The 17,347-nt window shown below is 53.3% G+C and overlaps 5 protein-coding genes across 5 annotated transcripts; 1 reads left to right on the top strand and 4 right to left on the bottom strand.

The window, feature by feature from the left end:
- Nucleotides 1-2,387: 2,387 nt before the first annotated feature.
- IE81DRAFT_349722 (hypothetical protein) lies at nt 2,388-3,017 on the top strand (the record flags this gene model as incomplete). Its single annotated transcript, XM_025516436.1, has 2 exons — nt 2,388-2,523; nt 2,608-3,017. The coding sequence occupies 2 exons, from the start codon at nt 2,388-2,390 to the stop codon at nt 3,015-3,017; spliced, it is 546 nt and encodes a 181-aa protein (XP_025367103.1).
- A 2,610-nt stretch (nt 3,018-5,627) lies between these two features.
- Nucleotides 5,628-7,733, bottom strand: IE81DRAFT_349719 (hypothetical protein; the record flags this gene model as incomplete). The annotated part of the gene is made up of 5 exons (XM_025516435.1): nt 5,628-5,899; nt 5,964-6,017; nt 6,090-6,137; nt 6,792-7,407; nt 7,470-7,733. 5 exons carry the CDS (start codon nt 7,731-7,733, stop codon nt 5,628-5,630), a joined length of 1,254 nt encoding a protein of 417 aa, XP_025367102.1.
- Nucleotides 7,734-13,041: 5,308 nt separating this feature from the next.
- Nucleotides 13,042-13,719, bottom strand: IE81DRAFT_326028 (hypothetical protein). The gene is made up of 2 exons (XM_025514709.1): nt 13,411-13,719; nt 13,042-13,333 (listed from the first exon to the last, which is right to left on the bottom strand). Exon 1 carries the CDS (start codon nt 13,689-13,691, stop codon nt 13,434-13,436), a length of 258 nt encoding a protein of 85 aa, XP_025367101.1. The 5' UTR covers nt 13,692-13,719; the 3' UTR covers nt 13,042-13,333; nt 13,411-13,433.
- Nucleotides 13,720-15,655: 1,936 nt separating this feature from the next.
- Nucleotides 15,656-16,383, bottom strand: IE81DRAFT_331985 (hypothetical protein; the record flags this gene model as incomplete). Its single annotated transcript, XM_025515283.1, has 2 exons — nt 15,656-16,231; nt 16,300-16,383. The coding sequence occupies 2 exons, from the start codon at nt 16,381-16,383 to the stop codon at nt 15,656-15,658; spliced, it is 660 nt and encodes a 219-aa protein (XP_025367100.1).
- Nucleotides 16,384-16,667: 284 nt separating this feature from the next.
- On the bottom strand, nt 16,668-17,182 carry IE81DRAFT_349716 (hypothetical protein; the record flags this gene model as incomplete). Its single annotated transcript, XM_025516434.1, has 2 exons — nt 16,668-17,030; nt 17,096-17,182. The coding sequence occupies 2 exons, from the start codon at nt 17,180-17,182 to the stop codon at nt 16,668-16,670; spliced, it is 450 nt and encodes a 149-aa protein (XP_025367099.1).
- Between the last annotated feature and the right edge of the window lie 165 nt (nt 17,183-17,347).

Here is a 17,347-nt window from a genome sequence, read left to right as displayed (position 1 = left end):
GGGGACATTGCCCAGAAATTTGCCCTTTCTGGTCGGGCGTTGCGTGTATTTGTGCAACGCTGGAGGAGCACGCTTTTGCTGCTGGTGAAGCTGAGCCTGTACAAACAAAGCAATTCAGTCAGTTGGAGCAGAGACGTCCATCTGTATGCAAGCCAGGGAAGAGGCTTGCTCCTTGCCCTCACCAATTGAAGGTGCTACAATGAAGGTTGTTTGGTCAGCAGGTCTCACAATAGCTGCCCTATGTGGGACTTTGGAAAGTAACAACCAGAACGGCTTTTTGCTCTGACAAAGGTCAAGCTCAAATCTGCAACCATTGACAAGACGCACGCTGCCCTGAAGGTGGCCAGTGATGCATATCAATTTGAGGCAACACCAAGCTTTGAACCTGTTGCGCAGGATTTAGGCAAGGTGCTGGCTCATCCAGAGCTTGCAAGCCAAGCCAAAAGCCAAGACCTTGCACCTGTTCTGCTTGAACTGGTTGTATGTAGACAGGAGACTGGAAAAGTTTCTTGTGCAGCATCCTACCTTGCCCACTGTGGAAATTTCTTGGGCAGCAGTGCGGGGTGGTGCCGCGGATCAGGCGGGACTTTTGCCCAGTGAAATCATCAAAACCATCCAGCTTCCAGCTGATGTTGTGTGGAATGCGTTGCCAGTGCTCAAGAGAGTGGGCTGGAATATGATGCACGGCAGCAACCTGGAAATGCGTCCAATCCCAGCTCAGCTTGAGCTTGCGCAAATTGCAATGCCTGACCAAGTGCAAGCTCTAGAAACAATTGGCTTGAGCTCTTGGCTCCGCAATGTTGTTGGTGATGGCAACTGCGGATACCGCGTTGTTGCCTTGCAAGCGTGTGGCAATGAGCGGCAGTGGCGTGCAGTGCAGAGAGCCATGCACAGCGTTGCCACCACTTCTGCCTATTTTAGGGACATTATTCCTAGCGATGATGCCAGAAACATTGGGCAGGATGCAAGGACAGACAGCAAGGCAGAGTGATTTAAAGCTGCTCTCCACTCTGCGCTGGCTGCCACAACATTCCAGACATTGGTCGCTACAATTGAGCTGGATGCAGACAGCATCTCCAGCTACGTGGCTTGGCCTGGAGGTTGCCCCACATCAAGGACTGTAAGCTCTTCCCTTTTGCATAAGAAGGTGATGTGCATTGTGTGCCACAAGGCGCACTTTTATGCAGGCCTCATGCATCTGGAAGATGCCATTGTGCTCAAGAGGAATGAGTGGTTGGACAATACCAATTGGCCGGAAAGAAGCGGTTGGTCCCAGCTGCACATGTATGCCATGGACTTGGCTCTGACAGACAAACATGATGAGCTGGAAAGCCATGGCAAGGGGGGCGCATTGAGTGGGCAAGTTGGGTAGAGCTGCGTGCGTGCGTGCGAGCAAGCGTGCGAGCAAGCGCGGATAGTAGCAGCGGCGCCAACGAGGTGGCCAAAAAGGTGAGCAGCGCGTGTGCCTGTGCATGACTTGCCAGGAGCTGATCGTGAGTGCTGGCACGACGTCAGCTGTGGAACACGCACCAGAAGGAATAATTTGCATTTTCAACGCATCAGAAAAGAGAGTCACATTTGCTACACGCATCAGAAAAAAAAAGAGAGATTCACATTTGCTGCAAGCATCGGAGAACAAGAGAAAGAGGTTCACATTTGCTACACGCATCAGAGAAGAAAGAGAAAGAGATTCATGTCAAGGACAGGTTTGGCATTTCAACATGGTCCGCAGGGGTGGCATCAGAGGTGCAGAAGAAGGAGGGATTGAGGGCAAGGTTGTAACATCAAAAGCAAGGAGGGGGGGCGTGTTGTTGGAGTCAGGCTAGGTGGAGAGAAGGAGCAGGAGGAAGCGGGAGGAAAGGGCGGGAGGAAAGGCTGGTCGGGTTGGGAGCGCAGAGAGGAGTACGAGAACAAACGAGAACGAACAAGGGTACTTTGTTTAACATCAGCAATAGCCTTGACTGCCTCTGCAACTTGGTCAGCCTGTGCTGATCTGATCCAATCATTGTCTTGTGATTTGAACAGGATTGCGGTCACCGCAACTGCCTACCCCACGAGAAGTACAGTCGTGAGGTGAGTTGTACTTGTTATGTCCTTGTAATGACATTGCCCTTAATTTTACGTCTTGTGACTGACTTCATTGTTTGTTGCAATGTCAATGTATCTCAGCCCAGTACCAAAGGCAAATCTGCCAAGATCGTCAAAACGGCCAAAGGGGCTCTTAAAGCCCCTTTGAAACTCTCAAAAAGCTTGCGCTCATTGCGCCTCAAGACAAAGAAAGCGCCTGTTGAATGCGCTTTGTCAAAGATGCTCACTGAGTGTGCCTTGGAGCCAGAGTCTCTATGCGCAACTCTGACAAGACAGCTCCAGTGTGCGTTTTGCCAGAGATGCCCGATGAAAGCAACTCTGAGCAGGAAGATGCTCCTTCTCTGGTCAAACTTGCCAGAAAAAAATCAACTTGCGCCCAGGAGGAGATGCTTCCGAGGTGTGCTTCCGACAAGATGCGCTCCCCAAGTGTCTCTGGTGAGTTGCTTTTGACGTGCGTTTTGGAACAGGAACCAATGTTTACACCGGTTAAATTGGCCAGCATACCACCATGCGTCTCAGAAGAGATGCTTCCGGCCTGCGTTTTGCTGACAACGCTTGCTCCGAGTGACACCAAGGAGGACAGAACCTCCACTCCGGTCAAGCTGGCTGGCAGTCCCACCTTCAAGAAGGTTGTCCCAGTCTTGCGCACTGCCCGCGCCAGCCCAGCCAAGGACCTGCCTCAGGAGCTTGGCGTGCTTGGCGGCATCCTTGACAAAGCCGCACACTCTTGCAGTACGGCAGATGCCAGGGTGCCAGCTCCTGTCAAGGTGGCAGGCAGCACCACCAACCTCATGGTTGCTAGTCCTGTGGCTTGTCAGGCCCCTCTTGCAAACACTTGCGGAAGCAACTGGCTGGCATTGCCAGGACTTGGACTGCAGGCTGCGACAACGGTCGGATTGCCAATTTGTCTCACTCCTGCACGCAAATGAACGCCCTTGCCCGCAGTTCTGGACAAATCTTTGGCCAGCGGCCAGAACTGCAAGGTACACGGCAGCTGACTCAGTCTTCTTGATGTCCATTTGTGCTGATCAACTTCTTTGCCCACCGCAGTTCTTCAACAAAGAAGAGGAACAGAAGCCAGACAAAATGAGCTCATGGCGCATTGCTGAGATTGTCATGAGCTCTGCCACCTTAGCTCTTGGCGGACTGTGGTGCCTCCAGCACCAAAAATAGATTACCAGCATCCCAGAGCTGAGCACTACTGGAGGCAAAAGCATTGCCTGGAGGAAGGCAGAACAAGGCGGCAAAAACCAGGACAAATTGAAGGAAAGCAGGATGGACTGGAGGGGAGCAGGAAGAAGTGCAAGAACGGTGGATGGAACGGTGGATGGAAAGGTTGCATACAGGCTTGTCGCTGTTGATGGAGACATAGACTGAGGCAAACTTCTCTTGCACAAAGTCCCCAGCGTCTTCATCAACAGTGGTGACTGTTGACCAAGAGGAAGATGGATAGGACAATGGAAAGGTTGGTGGAAAGGTCACATGCAGGCTTGTCACTGTTGGGTGGAGACATCAAGCAAGGCAACACTTCTCTACTCAAAGTCCTCAGCATCCCGTTGACAGTGGCAACTGTTGAGCAGGGGGGAGGCAGATGCTCAGGCAACAACGTCAACGGAGGGTGGAATTCCTTCTGCACCAGAGTTGCAGTCCAGTGGCAATCCTTGAGCTGTGAATTAATCTTGTGTTAGATCTGTATTCTTTTGCACCATCAAAGCCATTGACAAGTTGCTGACACGGGCATGGCCACACAACAGCAGTTGGACCAAAGCGTCATTGGGGAAGCCGACCACCAAGCTCATCCTCTAGCTTGATTTGCGCAGGCTGCCAACCAGCATATGAGGCGATTGTGCCAAGCAATGGTTTTGCAGCTCAAGATGATCCGAGAAGATGCAGATGATGGTAGCCAAGAGTTTTGAAATGCACTATTGAGTGGCATTGAAGCGCTTTAACAGACCTTGGAAAGTGCTGCCATACGCCTGGCATCAGCCTACCGTGAAGAGAGCCAGCTCATCTGGACAGAGATGGGCGTCTTGAAAGGAGACATCATTTCTTGGCTTGTGGCTGCCAAAGCAACCATTCTGGAGGTTTGTGGAAGCAACACCAATACTGCCCAGCGCTCAGACCAGCTCCATGTCAAACTTGCTATTGAGTGGCATCAAAGCGCTTGAACAGACCTCGCAAAGCGCTGCCATACGCCCGGCATCAGCCTACCGTGAAGAGAGCCAGCTCATCTGGACAGAGATGGGCGTCTTGAAAGGAGACATCATTTCTTATGCTGTCTACGTGCTGACCACCACTGCTCACACTGACCAACAAATTCTGTCTATGCCAGTCAAAACCTTTGCCAAAGCAACCAAGCGCTATTCCTTGTTACAACCTGGACCTGCGCTTTGTGCCGTGCAAGCGCTACCCAAAGGGTCGACTTTCCTCAATGGTCTTTGGTCCCCTGCTGGACATGGAGAGTCGCAAGGTCAACCTGAAAGGTGCCTCGAAGGCAATGCTGGCAAATCTGGAAGTGGCAGTCTTGCCAGAGACTGAGCAGCTGCCCACAGGCCGCTGATCCGGCTTGCAGCTGCTTGCCTTGGCTGCTGTCGGCTCTGCCGCCGTGCTTCTTGGTGGGCTGACAGCTCTCAGCACGCTCTAGCAGAAAGAGCTCTACCCAAGGAGTGGCACGCAGGCAAGAGGATGAAGACCCAATCACACCATAAAAGGACCTTGGAGACCAGCTCATCGCTTAGAGCACCCTACTGAGGTGCGCCTGACTCGCCTCCAAATGCCTTGTCAACTTCCTAATTGTGGGAGCGCGCAACTACATGTATCTTAGTTGACCGCTCACTCTCTTTCCTTGATACCATGACTGACCTGCCCACGCACAATTGACAACTTGGCTTGCACTTCCTTGTATGCACACACTGGGTTGCAAGAAGGTGAGATTGCGTGAGGCATTGAGGAGGAGGCACACCGCTAGAAGTACTTGGTAGTGACTTTAGCATCTATTTTGCCTGCTTGTGAACATCTGTCAGGACCGCACAGCACTGTTGCACGCAGCCGTACCTTCCGTGCCTGTGGCGCTGCCTCGCCAACGATTGAAAGCGTTTCGGAATCGACCGCGACCGACGACACTTTGGAATTGGCCGCAACCAACAAGATGTCAATTGAGCTCCTGCAATCCCCGCCTGCGTTTGGTGCTCTTTCTTTGTCCGAGTTGCCCATCGGAGAGGATCTCGACAATCTAGTCACGCTTCTTCAGGATCTCAGCTTGGAAGGGGAATTGCTGGACACTGTCTTGGTCAGCCTGCCCATTGCCATCAAGGACACTGCCGAGGCCCTTGCTCTCCTTACCGTGGCGGATTTGCCATCTTGCCAAGACAATCTCGAGGATATCGTCCTCATGCTTCAGCGTTCAACCTTGCAGGACACTGACTTGCTGACAACATCGAGGACAACTCAATGGAGGTGGACAATCTCATGGTTTCCGAAGCAGTTGAGACCATGATGGAGGTTGACAGCCCGGGCTGCATGGCATTGACAGAGGCCCATCACGCTGACATGGACCTCGACGCACCCGTTGGCAACTTCAAGAGGATGAGCAACAACGTCCTTGCTGGGATGTCTAAATGTGCCCATAGGATGAATCGTGCACTCAGCGGCAAGAGGCGCGTCTCCTTGGCCGCCAATATCATCAGATCTGACCTTTGCCACTGGCGCGTGGTCAAGACCTTGCATGCGCACTTTGCTTCATGTGCGTGGCACTCGAAGATGAGCTGCCAGGCGCTGGCATTCTTCTTGCCAGCATTTGCTCCGTTGGTAGCTGCCAAACAAAGAGCATGTGAGCAGTGCATTGACAATGACAACAATGGATGCGCGATGCTCACCAGGAGTTTGCCCTTGGGCGGGATCAGGCTTGTCACCCGTGTTGCCAGAGTTGCCTGTAGAGTCGCAGAGAAGCACGTCAGAAAGCATGTCGAGCACAACGTTTGACAACGCCTGAGGTGCCTCACTTGACTGCGCCTTGGGACCAGTTGGCGTGTCCTTTGGAGGGGGCGAGGCTGCAAGTGGTCAGGCGGGCAATTCAGCCAAGTTGAGCAGCCATACTGATGCACAATTGATGCTCACACTTGCGCTTGCCCTGTTTTTTTTTTTTTGCCTTTGCTGCCGTTCACCGCTCCCTGTTGCGGAGGTTGTTGGGCCCAGGGACAGGGGCAGAGGAGCAGGAAGAGACAATTGGAGTGGCAGAGGGACAGGAGGAGCAGAAGGGAGCTGGGGCTTGAGGATAAGGGTTGCCTTGCGTGTAGAATGTTGCATGGTTTTGCTGTTTGTGCTACAGTAGTCAAGGGAACTTTTGGTAAGCAGTGAGAACATGCACCATTGGATGAGCAAGAACGCACGTGTCGCAAGGTGCATACAAAATTGCAGACTTGCTTGGCCTCTGCCTCTGTCAGGTTGTACAAGAGATTTGGGCCAAGACCCTGGACTGTGACATGACTCATCTGGGAGAGGGCATGCAAGAGAGGGTGGCAAGGGAGAGAAGGGTCAGCAAGGGTTCCAGGCGGCACTCTAGCTCAAGAGCCATGACCCCAAGCACCTCAGCAATGTCCTTGCGCAGAGCTCAGTCAAAAGCCGTGGACGTCTGATGCTGCAGGGACAGGCCCCAGTTTGCTGAGTATAGGAATTGTGCTGCCTCTTGCACATCCTCATCACACAGAGCCTCAAAGCCTCTGTCACTTGCAGTGATCTTCTGCTTGCGGGTGGACGCAGTCTTGCCTGCTCTTGGGGCGCAACGACTGCCGCCTCGTTGAGTGCCGCCTTGCCTAGCGCCACGACCACAGCCGCGGCCACGAGCAGAAGGTTCTCCTGCATCCTTGACGGTGGCAGCTTTCCCTTTCCCTTTGCTCTTCTTTGGGACAGTGGGAGCAGGAGGTGAAGATAGTGCTGAGTGAGGAGAGGGGCTGTGAGCGCAACCTTTCCCCTTGTCTGAAGGAGCGGCGGCAGGAGCGGAGGTGCGGGGGCGAGGGCGAGCAGCGAGGGCGGCAGAAGGAGCGGCGGCAGCTCAAGGGGTGAGCATCGGTAGGCGGGAAGTGGATCCGGCGGCGGCAGCTCGAGGGGTGAGCGTCGGCTTGCTTCCTCCACAGAGAGCTCTGCTGCAAGGTACAAGCAGGTAGCGGGCACATCATGCTCTGATATGATGGCATTGACATCCATAAAACCATCTTCCAGCTCTTTAGCAAGGGTCCCAATGGCTTGGCAGCTCTTCATGGTTTTGTGGAGATGCAGAAACTTGCTAGAAGGATCCATTTTTTGCCAGACCTTGATGGCGTTCTGAGGCAAGCAGGCAAGTCAGCCAAGTTGAGGAGGCATGTTGATGCACGATTGATGCTCACGCTTGCGCTTGCCCTGTCTTTTCTTTTCCTTTGCTGCTGCGCGCCGCTCCCTGTTGCGGGCGTTGTTGGGACCAGGAACAGAGGAAACAGCACGGGCAGAGACAACAGGAGGGGCAGAGGAGCAGGAGGAGGCGACAAGAGTGGGAGGTGGACAAAAGGAGCAGAAGGGAGCTGCAGCTTGAGGATAAGGAGCGCTGTGCCTGTGATAGCTTGAACGGTTGTGCTAAAAGAGTAGAAAGAACTTGCGGTAAGCAGCAAGGCCATGCGGCTACCGGTGAACAAGAACGCACGTGTTGCAAGGGGTGGATGAAGGTGCGGACCTCTTGAGCCTCCGCCGCGCTTAGGGTGCAGGTAAAATTGGACCCGTGATTTGCAATCGTACAATCTAGTCATCTGCAAGATGGGGCGCAAGAGGGAGAAGGGTCAGCAAGGGAAGAGAGCAGAGAGTCGAAAGTATGCACCTTGAAGAGATTACAGGGGAGATAATGGGGAAGGGGGTTCAAGAGCGCAAGCCAGGGCAAGTGCCAGGCATTTCTACCTTTGCAACGCTTCCATGATATGCACCTCGAGAAAGGCGCCCTCGCCTTGTGCGCGCCGCACCCATGTCAGCGAGGAGTGCTGTGGCCGTACGTGTGGCGCACCATTTAATGCCCCCTTGGCAATTGCTTTGGTGGTCCATCTGGCTTTTAGAATGACACCAACAACAGTTGCAGCAACAACAAGTTTCTTGCCAAATCTGTGGACTGCACGAATGCCAGCAATTTGCCTTTTCTTCTCTAGGCGAGAGCAAGAAGGAAGCTAGAAGGGGAGCGCTTGCAGTTGTGTCTGTTCTCAGTGCTGACATGCATGCAAAAGACTTTTGAGGTCAGCACATCAGGTCAACGAGTTGATTGTTTGCAAGCCACTACATTGAGTTTCGACTCACTTCAAGGGCTTTGAGTAGGTCAATGTTTGTCTGGTGATCACATCATGGCTTGAACTCGCTGGAACAACGGGAAGCTTTGCGTCCTGACACTCTTTCATCAACTCGATGTACTGTGGAGCAGAATGGAACAGAGTGGTTTTCCATAGCACGCATAATGCAAGTGTTCAGATGACCGTTTGCTTTGCGCCTCGTGATCAAGAACAAATGTGAATGGCTGACGTGCTGCATACGCAGAATTGCACATTTCACAATTTCAAACTCGAACCGACCCGCCCGCCCGGTCGATCGCGAGCAAACCTGAATGACTCGGCAAGTCGCGAATGTCAACTCTGTGCATTACTTTTGTTCAGTGACCATAGTTGGATCTTTAATGGTGGTAGTGCCGCTGGAGGACTCGGTGATGGAGGAGTGCCCCTGCCAGGAAGGGATGCGGACTGTATCCTGCTGGGGCTCGGGCGGCTGTTGGTAAGCGTTCACGTAATGAATCCGATCGCCCGTGCTAAAGTCAGTTGCTATGCACTCATAGGTCCCTCGAACGAAAAGGTTTTGGCCTTGGAGAAGAAAGCACGCCTGCGTGGCATCAGGGTGCATTTCGCACCAGTCTCAAGATCATGTTTTGAGAGTGCGCCACAGTTGGAGAGAAGTCGGCCGCAGAAAGACATCCAGACCTGAAACGGATCTGGGCCCAATTGGAAAACACAGCCAGGTCGTCGTGCGTGCTGCGATGAGCAAAGTTGAGTAGAGCTCATTTCATAGTCTGACAGCTGTGAAATACAGCGCGCGTTTGGTGGGGTTGGTTTCTTTTTGCTCTTCACTATGCTTCAGAAGAAATTTGCAACAAGACTGGTTAATTGACACTGATGGCCTGACACCAGAGACAAGGCACGCTGCAGTAAGGTAGATCTACTATCTCTGTCGACCGTCGCTCGAAATATTAGACATCCGTACAACGACGCATGGTACCCCACAAGCACGGCTTCCCTTGAAGTATCATGCAGACGCCTAGCTAAAACAGACAGGTGCGTTTATCGGGTGGAGACCCCGCCTTACCGCAGCGAGGTCCAATGTATCGGGCTCGGTCGCATCTTTCCCGCACGTTCGATAATGCTCCAGCGTGATCACGGCATTCACGACTCTGCACACGCGATTCATGATGGGATGGTGTTTTGTCGGCCTGAAACAGTCTCACTGATGCCAAAGACATCATAGTCAGCGTGCAAATCGGCATTTGCAAACGGGATGATGCAAATAAATTTTCAGCTCGACGGTGGCCACTCCGCCGGAATATTGTCGAGCTTTGTGGGCTGTTCAGGGTCAGTGACTGTCTTCTGTTTCGATTCGTGAGAATCGTGATAATCTCAATCTTGAGGAGCGAGGCGTCGAATTCTTGGAGCCTTGGGCCGCGTGCTATTTGAAAATTTCAGAAAAACCTGAGCTTGCCTTGGCCTGTTTTGGTTGTTTTCCCCGCAAATACTCAAGAATGCGAATAACCGCCACAACAGCTTCGGTGCAATTGTTTGCCCAGATGTGGAGTTCTGTAGAATTCATGCAAAGGAGGAAGCCGTGGGCGCTCATTTAAAGGGGTTAGAGTTTGTTTCTTTGTCAAACAAAGACCTCAAATTCTGCGAAGACGGTGGTCGCTTTGGCATGGAGCTCACTCTCGAAAATATCTCAGCATCAATTTGGCGGATTGACATCCGAATGTCAAATGGTATCTCCAGAATATAAGATATCGGGACACTAAACGAGGTCCACCTGTCTGAAACTTCAGTCACAAGAGCCTCAAGTTGTGAGCCACCTACTTAGGAAAGTGCCTCAAAATTCCGTTTCCGGTCAAGCAGCCGTATATAGTACCGCGGTTGTTGTGAAACGACACCCTATCTCGTTTTGGGTCCATACTTTGAGGAGGGTCTGTTAATATTACAGTCAGTGACAGTAGTGGGTGAAGCCACATCCACACGTCGATCGAAATAAGTCGCAGCATTCACGTGCCCGATGAGCGTAATGGACACCTAAATTGTTTGCGAGATCAAGCTACGCCGGCCGAAAGCATTTCCTCGCCGCTTGCTCGTAGCAATTTCAGGCTGAGTTGTCTCGGGCTTGTTGTCCGGACTGCTTTACTCGATAGCATCTGCTACAGCGTACACTCTTGGTCTGTCATATGGTGTGCTATCCAGACACGGCACTATATCGCGTCGGCAGCCCTGTTTGGTGGATGCGCTCGTAAGTTTGACGCGTCGGGCCGAGGGGTGTGTACTGTTGTCGCCGCAAGATGCAATGACGCGTTTTTAGGCGACCTTCACGACCAGAGAGGCGTGAAGAATCTTCCCCTACGTTGTGCGGATGAGACAAGTCTGCGACGCGCAGAGACAGAACAAGAAGTCTGAATTGCACTCGACGACGTAATACACCCAAACACGGCTCTGCTCATGTTACGCTTTACCTACGTCTTAAAACACTAGGCTCTTTATATTTGCATGTCACCATGCTTTTGCCACGCTTCTGTACGATGCGACCAGAAGTCAGATTGTGCCATTCTTTTTGCGCGTCTTCTGGATTGGATCAGTCTCGACTGTCAACACGCTGACCGTGACAAAACGCCATCAGTCAGTCTATTTACAAATGGAGTATAGCTCGAGTATGCTGAGCTCACAGACTTCTTGCTCTTCACCCATCTTCACAATTGGCTCGACTTCGATTGCAGAAGCCCCAGAAATCGCTGCAAAAAGTTTGCGTACTGGCAAACGAAGTTTTACTGCCGCAGCCTAGAGCTTTGTTTCTGCAGCTGTATAGCAATTACCATATCGCAATTGAGTGAGCAGCTGTCGCAGTCATACTCTGAGCTTCAATCATCGAGTCTCGAGGCAGCAAAGGGTGCGTCGCACTTTGACTCGTGCACCGAATGTAGTCCAAAGTGTCAGGGGCAAGGTCTCGAATCATCATGAGCTTGATTTGTGAAATTCCGCGTGTCATCCGGCTTCTCGACTCTCGATTGAAATATCCGGCCAGCCACGCTTGCCACCCCGTGGACGGCCTTACAACGGTGCTACACCTTGAAGCTTTACACCCGCATCCATCAAGCTCCATACTTCACAAGTAGAGCGCGTTCCAGTCTGTGTTTTATGAAATCCGCGTAGCACAACATCATCAAAGGTCATTCGTCTGATACTTGCATGTATCTCGATACCTGCCTCTTTGTCTCACGACTGTGGGGGGAAACATTTAAATCCGAGCCGTTGTCTGAAAGGCATGTCACGGCGACGAAAAATTCCCGCGTTGCTTTCGGGGTCGATGCGACAAGACTCCAGCTCAAGGTGTGTATTCAAGAGACGAATCTTGTAACTTCAATACGGTAGCGCAGAACGTCGGAGCGCCAGCAATTGTGCGTAACAGAAACAGGTGCGGGAGATTGTGCGAGGATGCACACAACCATCGTGTCTTTGCTAGTGAGGACGGGGCCAGCCAAGGTGGCTCAAGACATACGTGTGTTGCCTCTTTCCGCATCCAGTGCGCAAGAGCGCGCGCAGCTCCAGGCGGCTCTGCGGTAGCTTGCTCTCTGTCCTTGTCATACAGTTGTTTGGCAAAGTATTGCGCCATGCGCAATCCTGGTGACAAGCATTGCATGCACAGCTTGTGCTTGGTTGTCCACTGGCAACCCTCTTGCTGATCAAAAGCAACTCCATTAGAAGAGAGTGGGTAAGCAGTCAGGCCAATGGCCAGGGGAAGGCAAGCAACTGGGCCTGTGAAGGACATATCTGAGCCGTTGTTGCGCGTGATCGCAAATGGGGTGGCTGGCACGGTGACTGGCTTGGTGATCATAGCTGGCTCAAGGAGTTCACGGCCTGTTAGCAGGTTCTAGAAGCAAAGAGGGGCTAAGTTGTAGAAATAGAAGCGTGTATCGTTGGCAAGGTGATGCTGCCGAATAGCTTCCACATTTGCTCATAGCAGCCTAGGCGCTCCCGACCACCAGTCTTCTGACGTTGCCGTGGTCGGTGAGCAACGTGACTAGGACATTGGTTTGGAGCGTGGACATAGTAGTGAGCAGGAGTTGTCAGAGCAGACTTCAGTGGCCGGGATGGGGCGCGTCTCCTGCCGGTTGCTTTGGCCATGTGGCTCCGAATAAGCTCCACTTGCTATGGACGCGACGACACAGCAGGCACACATCAAGCAGACATGTGGGCTGATCAAGACGTGAGTAATCAGAGCATCTCCAAGAGCTTGCTTGTCCTGCGAAAGCGCCGAGGGTCTGATCAAGCATCGGAGCTCCTCGCTTTATATTTGACGAGCGGCTGTGCAACATCTTGAGCGAGTCGGCACACCCGGCGGAAGGCCAAGCAAACGCGGATGGTTGGTACAAGCTTAGTGAGCCATACTCTTCACTCCACATACTGCCGCGGCGGTCGCCATGCACATGCATCTCAGCTTGTGGCAATTTCAGGTCTTTTGTCTGCGCAGGCTACTTTATTGCGCTGAGGAGTCGAGTACGTCTGCACGCACCAGCTCTGACACGCCCTATTCACCAAGCCCCTCTGAGGTCGATGTTCACGCGACTGTCCCTAGCGTCCGAGACGCGACCTAACGCGCCTCATGCATGTGAACAGCAGGGATGCATGCATCGACTCTACCCCACTCACCATCATCAGTGGCATACATCACCTTTTAGTGTAAGGCACCCTCGACGCTAGTAGTATGAACGGCGACTCGAGCATCATTGACCAGCAAGTGCTCGAGAGCCAGCAGGCAGCCACATTGCCGAGTAGCACGGAAAGCATTGTGAAGAGCATCAAAGATGCCCGCTTGCGCGCGCTATGCGAACAAGCTCTCAAGACGGAGCCCCTCATACTCGCCACGTCTGGATTGGACGAAGGCGACGAGTCGGCTTTGACTGAAAATCGTCGCGAAGAAGCAGAAACGGCCACACATGACGACGTTCTCGATGGTGAGAGATGAACGGCACCGCAGTCTTCGAATCAGCGACTCTTTGCATACTTACTTGACCCAAACACTGGTGGACAGCACCTCGGAAGAAAGCCCGCACTCTACCAGAGTGGCGCATACTTAGGGGGACGTGGGGAAAGGAACAAAAGTCTGGCGTTCCTGAACTGCACGAAGAAGAAGGTAGCGGCGCAGATGAGCACAGCACGGAGCACATCACCGAGCGCGGCAAAGGTAAAGGCAAAGGCAAAGGCAAAGGCAAAGGCAAAGGTAAAGGCAACATGCAGCGTGGCGTGCCTCAGCTCGCAAGTGAGGTGGACCCTGATAATCTGACCGCACTTGATGAGGGCCAATGGGAGCATTTGACACACGACTCGATCGTGCAGGAAGGTCGCAAAGTGCTACACGAGTTCCGAACGCAAGACAAGGCAAGTTGGCAACGAGAGGTGCTTTCTGGCACCTCTCATCACTTAGAGGTGTACAGTCTGCGTGTGAAGAACATCAAGATGCGCGTGACCGTATGTCGCGCTTTCAATCTCCAAGAGGCTCTGAGCGGGCGAAGCATTTCATCTCTGCCCAAGCACAGCTTTGTGAGTGATCTCAGCGTAGTCAGACTTCATGCCAAGTGCTCTCATCGCCGACTTTCGCCTTTTCCAGTCACGGGGGCGCACACCCACTCTCCACGGGGGCTCCTCGCCGAATTACGACATTATACTTGACCGGAAGGGTCGACAATTAACATTTCATCGATGGGGCTTGGGAGTAGGTACACCCCTTGCACGAGCTTTGGGGTCTGTGCTCGGACCTAATCAGCGCGGAGAACCCAATCACGAATCGGCGTCCCAGCTGCAGTCACACGCACAGCATGGCAACAATGCACAGCTCACAAGCCAACACGTCAGACCGGGAAGCCTGCAAACATTGCAAATTCAACAAATTGCAATGCTTGCGGAAAGTGTGAATGCTCGAGAACAGGAGGTGAATACGCTTCTTTCCAAACAGCACAATATCTGCGACCAGCACAGGGAAGTCACTGCAAAATCATCTAATGAGAATTCTCGCGCGGAAGCAAGACGCGGATTGCCTTTACAACCACACGACATTCATGCCCAGCATAGAGACGGCGATGCAATGTCACCCGATGAAGAGCTCAGATTGCTTGAGCAAGAAGGAGCCCAGCACAGAGACGGCGATGCAGCGTCACCCAATGGATACCTCGGATTGCTTCAGCAGAAAGACGAGGCAAAGAGGGCGCACAAGGCGCGCGCAATGCTATCGCACCTGTACAAAACGAGGGCGGAGCTCCGCAAAAGCACGGAATCGGAGCTCATGCTGCTGCAAGCATGGGCTCACACGTTGACAATGCCAAGCAAGGAGATTGTAAGGGCGGACGCACCGCCACGTCGCTATGCGCACGTTCGCTTAAGAGTGCCCGAAGACGAGCACATTATTGATCCGACGTACAACGTCCCATTGAAGCAGCATCGTCAAGTTCTGCTTCCTTACTTGCTCGGTCAAGAAATGACAAGTCTGCTGGGCGAAGTCAGGCAGACTTTTGCAAGAGGTTACCCGGGCGCCTACGCGGTGCACAATGACGTCAGACTCAGAGAGCTGCTCAACGTAGTGCCAAAACACGAATTTGCCAACAAATCGAGGGAAAATAGGGAGACACGTCGACGCAGAGGCGCGTTGATGGCACCTTGGACTTCTGTCACTCTTGAGATGCCACATCATACGCTAGCTTCGCCGTCCTCGACTCCGGATGACGGCGTGCCGAGTCTGGAGCTGAGTGCCATCACCCATCTTGGGTGTTTCACAGGTGCTGTCTTGTTTCTATCGAGCCTTGGAATCGCCATCGCTTCCAGGCCCCTGCTCGACGTCACCATTCTTCCAATGGAGCTCTGTGGATGCGTCGATGAAGGCGCGATGCAGGGGACTCGTGTGGCCGTTCGTCTTTCGACTCCGCCGGCGGCGCTCAAGACTTGGTCGAGAGAGCTCACCCTCGACGATTTTCCGCAATGGCAAGCTTTTGCGCCCGTAAACGCAGACAATGACTCGGCAGCATCCGCACCTACCGTTCCCGACGTGCTGCAAACCACATGAGGGCATCGAAGGGACGATGCTAGCGCGCATCTCGAAGAGGAACACGATGTGCATATGATTGGCTTGCGGACGACTCTAAATCGAAGCTGCACTGGCATTGAAGGGCAATTCTCGCTACATTTGCTGGCAAGTCGAAGACCTCGCGAGTCTAAGGTGTCTTTGAACAAGAAAGTGTATTGGACGCATCGCGATCATCACCCTGATGTCATGTAGCCAACTTCTATCAGTGCCAAGCATCAGGTGGGTCTCCTTGCACACGAGCGGATGAGCTCTCAGCTGGGTCGAGCTGCCTCATCGAGTCTAGAGTGAGGCGCGATTGAAAATCAGACGGCCGAGCTGCTGGTCCATCGACGTGCACCGGGTTGCGGCGTACATCGTACGCTCCTTTTTGAAAGCCTTTTGGGACATTGACCTTGCCCACGACTCTACCATGACTTGTAGCGTCAAAGATATGAGCTTGCAAGGCGGTTTCAAATTCGCGACCATGGCCGTCACCGGATGTCTGAGTCAAGCGGCCCTTGGAGTCCAACTGCCACATTGTTCCTGGCTTGACCCAGTAAGCCCACTTGTCGCCGGGCTGCACGACGGCACGGACTACGCCCGCAAAGTGCTCAACGTTGGTGGCTGGGTACACTTCTGGGTGCCGGTACATGGGATGGTTGTGTGCGGCATACTGTTGCATGTCGGGTCTCGTGGCGACATGGTTCTCGGTCGACTCTGACGATGTGGGCAAAGAAGGTCCTGCGGAGACGCGATCAGAGCGCGAAGCCTCTGCATCTGCCAATTTGCCACAGCAGAGCTGTCGGAGCCAGGAGTAGAGGCGCAATGAGCGCCCAATGTCGTAAATATTGCCCCCGACGTACTCACAAAGCCTTTCAAGGGGACTGGCGCGGCTACGCGGGCCCAAAGGCTGATCAGAATAAGAACTGTGCGGTCGATTGCAAAGAGCATGGTGGCGTGTGGTAAGAGGTGTGTTCTGCGGGGGACAGGATGGAAACAAGAGAGTGCGGTCGGGGTGACCCTTTTGTACGAAACTTGGTCGTATGTCTGTGAGGTCTTTCGGGTGGCGTAGACAGCATGATTATGTATGGTGTGTCACTCGTTCAGGCAGGCGCAAGCGATGGGATGCGGGCTTTTCTAGTCGATGTCAGACCGAGCAGTAACGGTCGATTGCAGTAGGCGCTAGGTGAAAAATTCACGCTAGCTCCGCCATCTCTGGCATACAATGGCCTCTTTCAGTGCAACTGTCGATGTTGTCTGGACGCTGCAAGCGGGTTCCACGCGCGCCCGATGCGGAGACGCAACCTTTGTAGGGCAGTGCCTCTGTCAGACGAAGCGGCATGCGCCTGTTCGAGACCAAAAGACGCAGCGGTCGCGCTACGGTAGCCTATCGAGCCCTTCTCAGCAGCTTGAAGCAGTTTCTGGCGAACGGATAGCGCTTCGACGTGGGCAAGGGGTGCCCGCACCGGAAACGCGCTCGTTTGAGTCATCCACTTCGAGTCCCAATGAGCCGAGTCGAAGGAGGAGGTGGCGGATGGCGGTGTTGATGGAGCTTCGCTGCTGGCCTTTGAGATGCGAAGAGGCAGATAAGTCTCGCACTTGAAGGTGTTGTCGTTCTCAGCGGCGTTTGTGACCCTGTTGTCGCGATTTGCCAAGTACTCACTAGTGACATCAATCTGATGGGGAGCGCGCCAGCCTGTGCCACCATCAGCATGCTTGCCATGGCGATTGACAGAATGTTGAGATGCATCTTGGGGTGTATGCGGTGCGCAAGAGTGACGTGCGGGGCTCGAGTCGTCGCAACGGTGATGGGAGCAGGTCTGGCCTGGACTGTCGTGTCGATCGACGGTGGAGGTTTCGCGGCATTGGTGCATTCAAGACACTCGCTATGTTGTCGAGCAAAACCCCTTCGCCG

Source organism: Ceraceosorus guamensis (genome assembly GCF_003144195.1).
Source record: "Ceraceosorus guamensis strain MCA 4658 unplaced genomic scaffold IE81scaffold_87, whole genome shotgun sequence".
Lineage (NCBI taxonomy): Eukaryota > Fungi > Basidiomycota > Exobasidiomycetes > Ceraceosorales > Ceraceosoraceae > Ceraceosorus > Ceraceosorus guamensis.
This window is presented reverse-complemented; position numbering and strand designations above follow the sequence as displayed.